The sequence below is a fragment of the Pezoporus wallicus genome, unplaced genomic scaffold (assembly GCF_028554395.1).
Source record: "Pezoporus wallicus isolate ANWC-B61680 ecotype Strahan unplaced genomic scaffold, APGP_CSIRO_Pwel_v1 contig_6978, whole genome shotgun sequence".
NCBI classification, from domain to species: domain Eukaryota; kingdom Metazoa; phylum Chordata; class Aves; order Psittaciformes; family Psittacidae; genus Pezoporus; species Pezoporus wallicus.
Genome location: NW_026637190.1, coordinates 2,556,357 through 2,571,079, shown reverse-complemented (window position 1 = coordinate 2,571,079; position 14,723 = coordinate 2,556,357). Strand labels below are relative to the sequence as shown.

At 53.2% G+C, this 14,723-nt stretch overlaps 1 protein-coding gene across 1 annotated transcript in view; it reads right to left on the bottom strand.

Annotated features, from left to right (window-relative positions):
• The window catches only part of SHANK3 (SH3 and multiple ankyrin repeat domains 3), a 313,275-nt gene that overhangs the window by 17,627 nt on the left and 280,925 nt on the right, over positions 1-14,723 (bottom strand). Inside the window, 1 exon segment of the mRNA XM_057403824.1 lies at positions 6,545-8,870. Within this exon segment, the coding sequence (XP_057259807.1) occupies positions 6,545-8,870 (2,326 nt within the window).

Here is a 14,723-nt window from a genome sequence, read left to right as displayed (position 1 = left end):
CAGGGCAGTATTGCTGCCTCAGGCAGGGTTTGCTTGGCCAAACATGCCCATGCAGGTGGAAGGCACTACTGGGAGCTGCTGTGGGTCACTAATGGCAAGGCCAAAGAAGGCTGCGCTGATGCAGCTGCAGGATCCAGCCGAGGCTGTGCAGCTCATGCTGGGGGCACTGGGCAGCCCCCGGGCCGAGGGACGCACGGTTATCCCCTGGGGAAGGGCACCTCCAAGGACAGTGTCCTGGCTGTCATGGTGACCACCCTGCTGTGCTGCGGGAGTGATGTAGAAGAGCAAGAGGTCTTCTCAACATGCTTTGAATGCTCCCCCTCTCATGCTTCCCCACACAAGAGGGTCTCAACCTCCAGCTATGGTTTTCCTTTGTCAGTTTTGCAGCCATCCTGCCTGCGCTCCCTTGTGGAGCAGGGACAATTGGGAACAAGCCCGGGTGTCAGTAAATGTTTACAACAGAAAGGTTCCAGCAGGGTCAGGTCATTATGGACCTAAGAGCTGCTTATGCCTTAACCAAATGTTACATCTCTTGCTGCAGCAAACCTGTTTTGTCCTGTTCTTCTTTATAAGAAAAGGAATTAATTTAGGTCTACTATCCATGGGAGACTTCCATTCTCCCTGTATTGCTCCTGGGACTCTCCAAGCCAATCTCTTCCCAAGCTCTCACTGGAAAGTGTGCCCAATAGTGGCAGACTGCCCACAGAATGGCTCCACGGCAGCATGCAGGCTCCTTCCACACAGTGCTTTGACTCTTCCTTACTGACAAAAGAGATTAAATTTGAATGGGTCCCTTTCTACTTCTCCATACAAGAGGAAAAGCCCTTTTTATGGGACTTCTAGTCTGCTACAGCCCTGAAAGGAACAGCCCCACAGCTCTTTTGTACTTGGGCAACATAGAACTGCATGGCGGGGCCTTCCCAGAGTGAGACCCAGCGACCCTTCAGGCATTAACTCTTCCCTCTTTCGTGCCATTTTCGTGATGGCCCAGTCTTGGTGGGACCCAGAGCTGTTCTCACAGGTCTGGCCAGCCCCTTACTGCTCTTCCTAAGTCTTGCTGGACAAGCATGAGGCAGAGTCACGGTTTGCTCTTCTACTCACTGAGAGGGATGAGTGGGTGAGCTGTGATTAGTAGATGTTAGTGACTGGATGAGGTGAAGCCAGCTGTGCTTGCCGTGACATGGACACATGCTGAGCCTTGCCCACAATGCCCCTGTCTCCTTGTAGGCAATGCACATCAACATCAAAAGCTGGTTCTCCCTGGACACCCCTGGCTGGGAGCTTGGAGCTGGTGTCAGATCGGTGTCATCTCAGACAGAGGAAGCCTTTCCCTCTGGGAGCTGCTCTCTCAACCATGAGATTTTTACAGCCATCCTCTGGAACTCTCTACTTTCCAAATACCTGACATCCACCAGCATATCTCAACCCAGCCTGTGCTTTCCTTCCCCATCCTCATGGGAAACTCCTGGACTGGGCTCAGGAATGCCTCATCCTCAGCGTGACTTCCTGTGGTGAGTGCCATGGCAACTGTGAGACAAGAGCATCCCCCAGCACGGCACTGCATGGCACACTGCACCAGCAGAATGTGTGGGCCCCCCCCAGGCCACCCAGAACCCCCTGCTGCAGTACCTAGTAGCCCCGCTGCAGTATCTGGTGGCCCTACTGCAGTGCCAGTGGCCTCACTGCAATGCTGGTGGTCCCACTGCAGTGCACTTCCATGAGCAGAAGCCTCCTCCCGCGGGATGGAAAGGGATCCTTGGAGTGAAGGAAGCATTTTTAGTCCCCTACAGAGATGCATTAAAGCATCTTCAGGTCCGGATGCCCCAGGAGTGCGGGCTGGAGACCTGCCAAGGCTCCGTCACGGCACTGTGTGTTTGCCTCCCTCCTTGGTGGCTGCAGTGATGCATGGGGAAAGCAGGGGTGCTGGAGGAGCTCGGGACTCACAGGACAGTGGGACCCAGAGCCGTTGTGGTGTCAGCAGCAACAGTTCAGACAGGGCTGCAGGGATGTCCTGCTTCATGTCACCAAAGGACGGGGCTGTCGCCTGCCAAGCGCTTCCCAAGACTGGGACTGTTGCCTAGGACTCAGCTGGGAGGCCACCTCCTCTTCACACCTCAGTGTAGTGCAAATAACTTCCCATAAGCCCCAAACTCCCTCTAGGGAAGGTACCAAGATGCCAATCTCATCAGCTCTCCGTGGACAATCCCCTTGAGTGTGGAAATAAATCTCAGCTCTGCTTTGTGCAGGGGTTTAAGACACCGTGAAGTGATCAAAAGCCTACAAGGAAACAGGGGGTTGTAAGTGCAGTGGCTGAAAGCTTGCACCAGAAATGTTACACCATTTAACTGAAACAGAATTAATTGATGAGTTTATATAGAAAGAGGAAGCTTTACCCTAGGAGCTAAAAGCCTAAGGGGCTTATTTTTCTTCTCTCTCTCTTTCAGATCTGTAGAAATACAAAGCAGTGGTGGGTTTCCAAAACAGCACCTCGAAAACTCAGTTCTGTATCTAGAATTCTGCTTCACAGGATACATTTGGCATGTTCGGCTGTTGCTCAAAGATAAACAAGCAAAGAAACAAACAAACACCCTCTGCAAAGCTCTCTCTAACCCAGGCTCTTGGCTACATTAGCTGGAGCCCCAAACCGGATCTGTGTTGACACTTCAGATGCTTCTGGCTTGAGTCAAGGTGAGCTCACCATGTTCAGCTCAACACAAGCTCGTGCTCACCTCCGAGGGCTGCCCAGTGCATGGCCCCTGCCCCATCAGTGAGGTGGGAGCTGGGGTCTGAGTGTGACTACGCACAGTGAGGAATGACTCAAGCCTGATGTGCATGGATGGCCATGGCCGGTCACAGGACAAGGGGACACTCAACAAGAACCACCTCAACACACATGGAACGCGTGAGTCACCCCAGGATTGGGCTCTGGTGCCATCACAGCTCTTGGGCTGGCACCGGGCTGGCTGTGACTGGGGGTCACTGGTCAGACACGCACACCTCTGTTCCACAGCGTCAGCTTTATTGTGGTGATAGATGTGACACAACGAGGCCACTGCAGCGCTGGCAGCAGGTCTGAGCTGCGGGGTCCTTGCTCAGTGCAGCCATTGCTCTGGGCATCTGCTGCTGCAGGAGCTGTGTCCGGGGCTGGCCAGGAGCTTCAGATCAGGGACACACCAAGATGCCCGGTGCCCAGCTTAGCCAGGGCACCGGATCTTCAAGGATCCTGTTCATGTTAAACATGGAGAGCTGCTGCTGGCTTCACATCAGCCTTCAGAGACACACTAAGTCAGGGAGCAAAGTTCCTGTGTCCCCAGTTCATTGCTTATTCCCAAAGCACAGGAAGAATGGAGGCTGTCCATCCGCTCTGCTGTCACCCGTGCAGGAAGCTGCATCTCAGCAAGCAGGCACATGCTGCTTGGGGAGTAGAGCCCTCCTCTGAGTGCACATGGGCCTATCAGAGCTTCCCTTGCCATGTTTAGCCCCGGCTGGTCACACAGCACCCAGAGGGGGAATAAATCTTGTCTCTAATAATTGCCTTAGCTCTGCCCTTAAGGTCTCTTTCTCAGTATCTCCTGGCCTCTTTCTCAGTCACTCTTGTCAAACGTCCTCCTGTGGAAGACTGTCTTGGAAGGAGATAGAGACAGTCACAGTTACAGAGGAAGCGGTTTGTGTCTCCTGCTCCAGGGGTCCCCAGCCAGGACCCTCACAGGCCCCTGCAAGAGAAACATGCCAGGGCCTGCTCTACAGCCCCACATGCATGGAGAAGTCATCTGCTATTGGATAAAACTACTGTGAATTCAGAAGTTAATGTGGTGAGGAAGAAAAACCAGCAACAAACCCTGCGCCTGCTCCTGTGGCCGCTGCAGGGCTACCTGCAAGGGCACCTCACTGTCCGGGCGGCACTTCAGGACACCTCTGGCTCCAGGGAAGAGCTTCAGTCTGGCTCCTGATCCCTTCTGGAGCTGAGCTAAATGTAAGAATGACAGAAAACACCGCAGCATCATGTGGGGGTCAGTGCCTCCAGCCCCTGAGCAATGGATGCCCATGGGCACATCCCTCCCTGCTCCGCAGCAGTGTGGGGTCTGTGTAGGAGGCTGCCTATGGGGCTGTTGTGGGAGGCTGAGGTAACCCTGGTGTTCTCTGGACAGGCCCAGGGACAGAACAGTGTGTCCTGAAATGGGTCACTGAAGCTTATCTAACCACTCCTTACATTATTTTCTGGATTACAGCAATTCCATAAAAGAAGCATTTTCACAATGAAGGCGGGTGGCTGACATCACTGGATACTCTATTTAGAGCTGACTTCCTGGGAAATATTTCAAGTCTTTGACATCAACTGGGAGCATAAAGATTTCAGAGATGAAATGACTTTCAGACAAGGGAACAGGAGTGTTTGACTCTGTGGGACAGCGGGAAGTGCCACTGGGTGGCAGCAGGTGAGGAGGAGGCTGCGGCAGGGCACGGGGTCTCTCGTGAGAGCAAATGCAGCAACAGCATGTCATGGAGCAGGAACCTGGGCAGAGTCTGCTCCAGGGAGATAGGGCAAGGGAAGGACACGGCCTGTGGGAAGTGCAGGAATTGAAGGGAGTAGCAACGAAGGACAGGAGGGGGTTAGAGAGAGGCAGAGGACGGAGGAGGGTGTCTCCTAGGAATGGAGTATACCTGCACATCTCTGCAGGGGGCACAGGGTAATGTGGAGGCCAGGGCAGGAGCGAGGAAGGCTGCGGGGCCGTGGCCTGAAACCACGTGGGCTCTGGGACACCAAAGGGGCCGAAGGCAGCAGCTCCTCCACCAGCCAGGCCCAGAACAGGCATTGTAAAGGGCTGTTGCCTGGCGTGGGGAAGCTCTTTGAGATGCTGTCACCAATTGCCATGAAAAGCTGGCAATGTCCAACTTCTCTGGGTGACAGCAGATGTGCACAGTCAGCACTTTTTAGGACAAGGGCTGGCATGCTGGATCTCAAAAGGGTCCCCAAATGCTGTTAAACTACATGCACCCATGTGGTTCCCCACTGAGCAGTGCAGGGAGGGACCTCATGTGAGACACTAGCCCCAGGGAATGGCCTTAACCTGCATCATGGGGCTGAGTCCTGAGAGATAAAACTGTGTAGGAGAGCAAGATCCATGGGTTTTGTTCCACACTGGTGATAACCACAGGTTTGGTACCTGCTGAGAGGTGGATCACTGGTGAGGCTGGGCTGTCACTGCCAACACTGGCATGGAGACGTGAGCTGCTAAAGGCTGGAGCTACAGGGATGCTCCCCTGGGGATGTCATTATGGACACTCTGTCCTCCATGCTACAGCATGAAATGTCACCAGCTGAGCTAGCACCACGTGGACTTGTAACCTATCATGGGGATGGGCTCCCAAAGGAAGGGCTCCCTTGAGCTCAGGGCTCCCTGCCCCAACTCGCTGTGACACCAGTGGGACCTGCTTACCGCAGCCACATCGCTGTGGCAAGGCTGGAGATTCTGGGTCACTCACTGCCTGATGTGACTGAGTTGCAAAGCCCTGTGAGGTTTGCTCTCAAATCTCAGGCTCTAATACAGAGTCTTTCTGGTTTAGTTTGGCGGGCGAGTCAGGGTGAGAGCATGGGGCAAAGCAGGGATCAAGGCAGTGGGTGACCTCCACTGGGGACAACAGGGCAGCGTGAGGGGCATGGGGAGGTTCGAGCTGCTCGAGGAGTGTGATGGCCACAGTTCTGAGAGGCAACCTCAGTTCTGTGGGATGAGGGAACCCAGGCAGGGCTTTGTAAGAGAAAGAGTCTCCTGCATGTCCTGTGGTCCTTTTGCTGTGACCCTCCAGATCTCCTGGGCTGTCTGGGCTCTGTGCAGGAGAACAACAGGGAGTGAGAGGATCTACCACACTTTGGTGCTGTGCAGACACCTCTGAGCCAGCAGTTGTCCCAGTGGCCACCAGCCTAGAGTCATGTGTGACCCACTGCTGAGCCCAGCAGGACATGGGCTGCACCCCTGCAGGTAACCCCCACCAGAACACCTCACTGTGGTCACCAGAGCCGGCTCGTGCCAGGATACAGGGCAAAGGAGGGTGGGTGCTGTGGAGTGCAGCCTGAGGGCTGTCACAGACCACCCTCATGATGATCCCACTGAGCAGAGACTGACCAGAGCTCTAAGGCACAGCCTGACAACATTTGGAGACCCTCTGGAATGAAAAAGCACTGCAGAACCACACATCGTTATCAGCTGGTCAGGAGCAAACATGTGGAAGTGAAACCCACAAGTAAATACAGCAGCTAAACAGCAGCATCAAGACAAGGGACATGACACAACAGGAAGGGAATTCAAAGGGGAAAAGCAACAGCGTGAGCTCGCTACATGTGCGGTGCATAGAGAGGAGCCATGAACAAGTGACACCAACTTCTGAGAGGCATGTCCCAGCATTGCCTCTCCCCTCACATCTCTGAAATGCCCTTCAAGACCACCCTGGGTTACTCGGCACAGTCAAGCTCCGCATACACGCCTCCCTGTCCCTAGGAGCCTAAACCCTACACCCACCCACTCCCGGCCAGTGACCAGTGCCTTACCGTGCCGCGACCACCGGTGACTTCTTCCCGGGATCTAACGTGGACCCGGCTGGTTCCTCCCCCAGTGATCGTGTATCCTTGTTCAGTTGCTGTAGTCGGGAACTTAGCTCACTGATCACAGTTGGCTTGTCATCATCAGCCCCATGGATTGGCCTGCTCTCCATGGGGTCCCCCCATAGCTTGGACCTTCTCTGAAAGAGGTAGCGTGGCCGGCCAATGCTGGCTGATGCCAGAGTGGCCGCATGTTGCTGGGAGATGAGCTCGCTGTCCGAAGACTGCTTCAAAAGTGGGTCCCTGAAAGTAACTGGCCCCTTGCTGAGCTGGGACTTGAGTTTTGGCTTTGGAGGCACTGGTGGCTTCTCGAGTATAAAAGTTTGTCCATCCGCAAAGGAAGTGTATGTGTCAGTAGGCTCCCCGCTCTCTGAGGACAATGTTGACATGCTGGAGACCGTAGAGATGGTGCTTGTGGTCTCCAGATGATGGTCACTTGAACTTCTGGTGTCCACCTCTTCCACTCCCGAGTCTGCAGCAGACTCTGGGGCTACGGGGGCATCAGAGGGCTTCCCTGAGGGTGTTCCGCCAGTGGTAGAAGGTGCTACTGCTGCCGCTGGTATGGATGGCGTGCTGGGCGTAGCCAGGTGGCTGACTGGTGTGCCAGGGGTGGTGACCAGTACCCCATTCGCAAACTCATCTGGTGGAGGTACCAGCCCTATCTTGGCCAGCTCCTCCCTGGTCTCTTCGTCGCTTGAAGATAGCTGAGCTGGTGGGAGGGTGACCGTGTAGGGCTCCACTTCTTCCTCCGAACTCCCTTGTCCCAACGTCTTGTCAGAGGCTGGACTCACTGGAGGCTTTCCCATGGGGCTGGGCTGCGTCTCTGCTTTGGGGGACTCTGTTGGCTCTGTGCATGCTTCAGGGACAGCTGGTGTCTCCTCTTTTATCTCAAGTCCTATCTCATCTTGGCCGTTACTTGTGGCATGAACCATGATGAGGCCAGCGGTCTTCTGCTGTGATGTATCCACTATGCTAATAATCATGGACTTCTTGTCTTCTTGTTTCTTCTCGTCCTTCCCTGGGGTTTCTGCTCGGGCCTCCGTTTCTTTCCTCAGCGTGGATGGAGTCCCCCACGGGCTCTTTGCAGGGGCCAAAGTCCCAGAGTCTGTTCCGATCACCCCTTTGCCTCCAGGAGAGTACGCAGGGGACACCAAGCTCTCCAACTCCCCGCGCTCTGGTTCTTTGGTTTGGATGTCCACAAAGAGGGGTGCTGCTCGGTCTGAGTCTGGGCTGTGGATTGGGGTGGGCGACCGGGATGGGACTTGAGTTGAGAGGGCCCGTTCCCTTGCGGCCAGCGCAAGTGCCAGAGGCGAGTTTGGATCCAAGGGCTTTCCTGTGAGGGGGTGGATGAACGTAGAGGATGAGCTGCTGATCAATGGCTTTAAAGCTGAGACAGGGGAAGGCAGTAGAACATCTCGGCTTCCTAACAACCGCTCATCAATAGACCTGGACTGCTGCAAGGATGGCATGTCGCTGGTGGGGGGGCTGCCCTCGATAGCCCCAACCGAGAGGAAGACAGTGGATTTCCGCCTCTCATCCAGACGACGGTCTCTGTCCTTCATGACTCCAGCGATGGCAGTGGCGAAGGGGATGCCTGTGGCTTCAACTTGAGCAATGCCAGCATGGTGCTGATATTCAACACCACTCAGGCGATGGCTCCTGCGGGTGGGAGAGGGCTCCCTTGAAAAGCCTCCAGTGATGGCCAGTGCTGCTCTCTCCTGTGCATCCTCCACTTGTAACTGCTTAACCAGAGGGCTCTTCTTCCTCTGTGGCTTGGTGGGAGCGAAAAGGCTGACGTTGAACTGACCCATGTTGGCATAAGGGTTGTCAATCACTCTTCCTTTCCTCTTCAGCTTCTCCGGAGGAGTCGCAGATGGGCCGGGGCGGGGGATCTCTGTTGGCTCCACGGGAAGATGAGAGGAATCCTGTAGGATTATCATGGATCGGGCCCTCTTTTGCCTTTCAGGGTAAGGAATGGAAGTCCTTGCCTGATCATACATCTCAGCTGCGCTAAGGACTTGAGGGAGTCCATGGAGTTTGGCCTCCAGGCTTGGCTTAAAGCTTGATCTTATGGTATCATAAGCTCTTCCTGGGGGTGGAGGTGGTGAGAAGGATGGAGGGGGGCCTGTGTCAAAGTAATATGGAGAAGGAGGTGGAGGTGGGGCTGTTTGAGGTGGTGGTGGAATCCCATGTCCTTCCCTAACAGTGTCTTGCATCGATGTGCTCCGGGGAAACTTCCCATCTAGCAAGGAAGCAGCAAGTTTCTCATCTTCACCTGGAAAACAAGAAGAGTGAAGTCAGACAGGATGTCTTCAGACAGACCAGGTTGTGTCAGTCACCATAAATGGGATGTGATATCCCTTTCTCTCCCCCCCTTATAAACCCCTTCATGCTGAGGTGACTTTTCACTTCATCGTTCATTCTCCTGGTGCATGCGGTTGCATTCTGGCCCTTTGCTCATATTCACTTGGCACAGAGGGCAGCCACACTCTTACAACGCCTTGTACTGGTTTAGATCCAGATAGTTGTGCCCAACATTCTCCAGGCAGGCTGCACGCTCTCAGACCAACCCAACAGACAGAATTGAACACTTGCTCCATCAAACCTCCCAACACCCAACTGTCAACGCGTGAGACAGCCGAGTGCAAGCAGGTTGTGCAACTTGCAGCCAACGGTGCCACATCCCAGCATCCGTTCTCGTGTCACACGTCCCCCTTCCCCACAGCGAGTTACATACGGTTCTATGTGCGAGACTGAATTCTGAAGCAGGGTCTACCAGAAACTTAAGTTATGTATTTCAAGAACTGGAAGTACTCAAGGAAGCCAGATTCTGTCATTCTTACTAATAACTTACTACCTGGGTGCACCATGAGAGCTTTTTCAGGTATCATAGAATCCCAGACTGGTTTGGGTTGAAGAGAACTTAAAGCTCCTCCAGTTCCAACCCCTGCCACGGGCAGGGACCCCTTCCACTGGAGCAGCTTGCTCCAAGCCCCTGTGTCCAACCTGGCCTTGAACACTGCCAGGGATGGGGCAGCCACAGCTTCTCTGGGCACCCTGTGCCAGCGCCTCAGCACCCTCACAGGGAAGAACTTCTGCCTAAGAGCTCATCTCAGTCTCCCCTCCGGCAGGTTCAATCCATTCCCCTTGGCCTGTCCCTACAGGCCCTTGTCCCAAGCCCCTCTCCAGGTTTCCTGCAGCCCCTTTAGGCACTGGAGCTGCTCTAAGGTCTCCCCTTAAGGAGCCTTCTCTTCTGCAGATACTTGTAATTATCTTGTCCTTACACGGACATACTCTTTACAAGGACATACTCCTTTAGAAGGTACTTGTAATAATTGGGCAAAGAGTATGAGAATCTTGCTAAGGAAAGGAATAGGAGAAAAAATCCATTACCACAGTAAGTACGGGGCAGGTACTTGCCTGGACACTAGCGGATCAGCCCAGCTTGCTCCAGACCCTGCCCTCCACACCAGACCCTGCTGTGCTCATCACCCACTTGCTACAGCTCCTTCTTTTCAGTCTCAGCTCAGCTGTTTTCAAGGATTTTGCTCTTCAGAGAATGCTGGAGCTGGCAGAGGGCCATGTTTCATCACAGCAGCACCGTGACCACCTGCTTTTTTGGCTCTAGTGCTTTTCCTGTAACATTCCCTAGCACTCAAAGTGCTTTGGCAACTGTGCCCTGTCTTACGTGAGCAATTTCACCCAATGCCTGCAGATGTAGAGTTTGCAGGGGATAAAAGGAATATTTTGGCCAGTGACCAGCAACTTTTACATCTCACCACATTGCTCAGACCATTGCTGTGCTCAAAGAGCAAAAATGGGCTGTTTTTGCTGAGCACCATTTGGGGATTTTTAATGCCAAGGCAACAGAGTGGAGACATGAAACGAGTTCATAGAGACACTGGACAAAGTGTTGGAGGATGCACTTTTTGTGGGCTATTATGTGCACAGAAACCTGTGAACTGAAGTCAGTAGCTGCCTGAGTGAGTATTCTGGAGAAACATCATATCCTTGCTGTGTTTTCACTCTTCCCTGGGCATCTGCTTAAGAGCAACGCTTACGACAGGTTTCTGCACTAGGTGGAGCAGTGGCTGATTCAGATCAGACATCATCATGTTCTCAACAGCATGAAGATCCAAAAAAACACCCACATCCCTTCGTGCTTATTTCTGCTTCTCACACAGAAATGGGCAGGAGTTAAACCAAGGAGATTTATGCAGTACTAAGCTCTGTTACCATGCGCAGCCTGTTCCAGAATATGGGCTAGTGCCACTGGAACTTGTTGCAGGGATGTGCTGACCGTCCTGTGGATTGGCACCACTGTGCTGACTACAGGAAACGAAAACCAGAAAGCTGCTGCACCTTCTTGTGATCTGCAAAGAGTGGCCTGGCCAACACCTCCCAGACCAGAGAAGACACCAACTACCAGCAGATGCTGCTGCTCCAAGTTCTCAGCTGTTGACTGAAGAGTTGATGGATTGGGAGCCCCTGTTCTACCTTCTGTGTAAAGTTCTTATAAAGCACCACAGGCGAAGAACTGCCAGTGAAGGAAGGGGAAGGGGACAGAGAATCTGAATGTATTGAAGATGTGGGTATTAGTTTTTGTTTTATTTTAGGTACCTGCTTCTGCAAGCTCTGCTTTAGTTGCGCTATTCCCCACTTGTTATTTTTCTGTGCTGTGTTTCTCCTCCATTTTTTTCCTAAATGAGCAGGGGAGCACTACTCCATTTTTTTCTTAAATGAGGAGGGGAGCACTATGGAAAACAGGATCTGAAGCACTATCAGTGACCAGCTGGAGATCACAAAAGGACCCTGACAGGAACGGGCCAGCAGGATCTCCATGAATTCCCACAAGGACAGACACAGAGTCCCGCAGCTGAGGAGGAAGTTCCCTGTGCAGGAGGCTGTGGACTGGTGCCTGGGCAGCAGCTCTGCGGGTGAGAACCTGCAGGGCTGGTAGGCTGGTAACCCAGTGCCTCAGCAGCAGAGCCAACAGTGCCCAGGGCTGCATGAACAGGAGCAAAGGCAACAGAGCAAAGAGGTTACCCCTACCTGCCCTCCCATGACACCATGTCGTGGTTTAAACCCAGTCAGGTAACTTGTTCACTCACTCCCAGTGAGTGGTGCCGAGCTGACAACAATCAAGGTCCGTGTCCGTCTCCCCCCCCCTCTGCACCGGGGCTCTCCCCTTCCCCTCTCCCGGAGGAACGGGGAGGAGGATCGAGAGAGTGCAACTCCTACGGGTTGAGACAAGAACAGTCCAGCAACAAATCACCACCGCTACTATCAGCTAAAACAATGATAAGGGAAAATAACAAGGGAAGAGAATACGATACCACCGGCCAAGAAAACGAGTTCCACCCGGAAGCTCCTGTCCTTCCGGGTAACTCCCAGTTACCCCCCACCCCGGGCATGACGTGCTGTGGTATGGAATACCTCCCCGGCTAGCCCGGGTCAGGCGCCCCGTCTCTGCTTCCTCACAGCTTCCCCTCCTCCCTGGCAGAGCATGAGCCTCACAGAGTCCTTGGTCAGGGTAAACATCACTTAGCAACAACCGACAACATCGGCTTCACCAACACTGTTCTCAAACTAGAAGTCAAAACACAGCACTGCACCAGTTAACACAAAGGAAAAAACATGACTGCTACTGCTGAACCCAGGACACACCACACTACAATGCTGCATCCAGTTTTCGGGCCCCCAACACAAGAAACACATCCACAAACTCAAGGGAGTTCAGTGGAGAGCTACCAAGACAGTCACAGCTTGCTCTGTCTGGAGAGGCTGAGGGAGCTGGGCTTGTCCAGCCTGCAGAAGGAATGGCTTTGGAGGGAACTTAATACCAGCCTTCTGGTACCTATGGGAGGCTACAAAGAAGATAAAGCCAGGCTTTTCAGAGTGGAGGACAAGAGGCCATGGCTGGGGGAGAGGAGGCAACGGGCAAAACTGAGACAAGGGTTCTGACTAGTCAGAGGAGAAATGTGATGATGATTCCTGCAGTGGAACAGGCTGCCCAGAGAGGGCGGGTAGGCTCCATCCTCAGAGGTTTTCAAGACCAGAATGGATAAACCCCTGAGCAACATCAACTGATGGCACAGCTGACCCTGCTTTGAGATGGAGGTTGGACTAGAGACCTTCTCCTTCCAACCTGAATTTTGATCCTATGACAGAAGAACAGAGGCTTCACTACAGTTCTGGTCCCCAAGCTGACTGTCTCTACAACCCCACTCTTTGGAGCAGCAGGAATAGTGTCTGTTTCCCATGACAACGAATGTCTCCCATTGCTCCTCCCCATCAGAGATCTCTCCTGAGGAGAGGGGGAGGAAAGCAAATTCTTGGCAGTCTTTCTCCACTACCTGCAGCTCACCACTGACACAGCTCCTCTGCTCACCCTATCTGCATGCTTGCATCTGAGCCCTGCATAAACAACTACACCCCTTTACTCATGTGTCTCTCCTTCCCTCCATGCAGCTTGCTCATCAGCTGAGACTGCCTCCATACTGCACTCCCCACCTCCCCTCCAGTACAGCAGATCAAAGGCACATCCAGTCCCATGTGCTGCCTGCAGCGGCCAGTAGTAATCCCATGAGGAAGCGTACAGAGCCCAAGGATGCAGAGGCTCCCAGAGCCTACTGATCCAGAGCTGCCTCAGTCACACTGGTGCTTAACCCTTGGCAGATGTTCTTCCTTCACCCCCGTGGCAGTGCTCTGGGAGCCCAGGCAGCTTTCTTGCACTCCCAATAACCTGAGCACTGAGCTCTGTATTCCACCAGCCCCGTGTGCAGTATCACCTCCTCTTCTGTCTTCTGAAACTCCATCCACCAGTTCAAGTCATAGAACACCAGAATCATGGAATGGTTTGTGTTGAAAGGATCTTCAAGCTCCTCCAGCTCCAACCCCTGCCACGGGCAGGGACCCCTTCCACTAGAGCAGTTTGCTCCAAGCCCCTGCGTCCAACCTGGCCTTGAACACTGTCAGGGATGGGGCAGCCACAGCTTCTCTGGGCACCCTGTGCCAGCGCCTCAGCACCCTCACAGGAAGAGCTTCTGCCTCAAACCTAATTTCATGCCCACCTAGCCTGTAAAGACCCTTCACAAGGCTTTCTTTGAATCCTGTTGCTGTGTTATTATGTTGTCTTACCCAAATCTTTCACTGCTCGCTCCTACTGTGACAGTGAATTTTGTAGAATACAGTCTCCACAGAAAGGAAGCCTTCCCTGATGTTTAAATGTGATCACAAGGGCAAAATGAAACCTCTCCCTTGACACAGAGAAGCATTTGTTCATAGCTAAGCATGAGACTAATCACTGCTGAGTTCTATTTACAGGATGCAGTTCTGCTCGGGGAGTCTGAAGTTGAACAAAGGCAACCAGTAACACCTCAGGAGCCAGCTTGAAACCTGACTTCTGGTTTAAGGAGTGGATTTATGAGTTGTATTCAGTCCTTGCAGAGCAAGGCCTACAGCCTACAGAGATCCCCTTGGAAGCAGCGTCGAGGACAAGGGTCCTCCTAAATCATGATGGACTGCTGAAACTATTCCAGATTTTAACTTGAAATGGAGAGAGAATCTGTTTGAATCTACCTGAAATGCTGGTGACTGGAAGCACAGCTCTCTCCTACCCACTGAAGCATTAACTGTTGGTTACCTGTTGTAAATATGTTCACTTTTCACTTTTCTCACTTGCCTGTTGCTAAATGTCGTGTTGGGCAATGGGCAGACCTGGCCCAGGGATGGGTGATCTGCAGAAGGAGCCTGACTAACTCCTGCAGCATTTGAAGCCCTTCTACACAACTTGGACGTACCCAAGACATAGCAGAGCAGCACTTCACCACCCACAGAACAAGCCATCAGCCAACAGGCCAAGTCTCCAATGCCGAGCCTCAGCCAGACTCTCTTAATACGCAGCACAACACTGGGGAAAGGCAGCTCCTTCCAACTGGTAGCACACGAATTAGATTGTCCTTTCATTTCATCGCATCTCAACCCAGCAATTACCAACCTGCCCTTCGCTATTCCTATGACTAGGAACACGCACGAGGTCTGAGCCCTCCACCTCCTCCAGACGTCCCTCCACCACACACCAGTGATCTGCCAGATGACTGAAACCTTGTGTGCTATTCCATGTTCT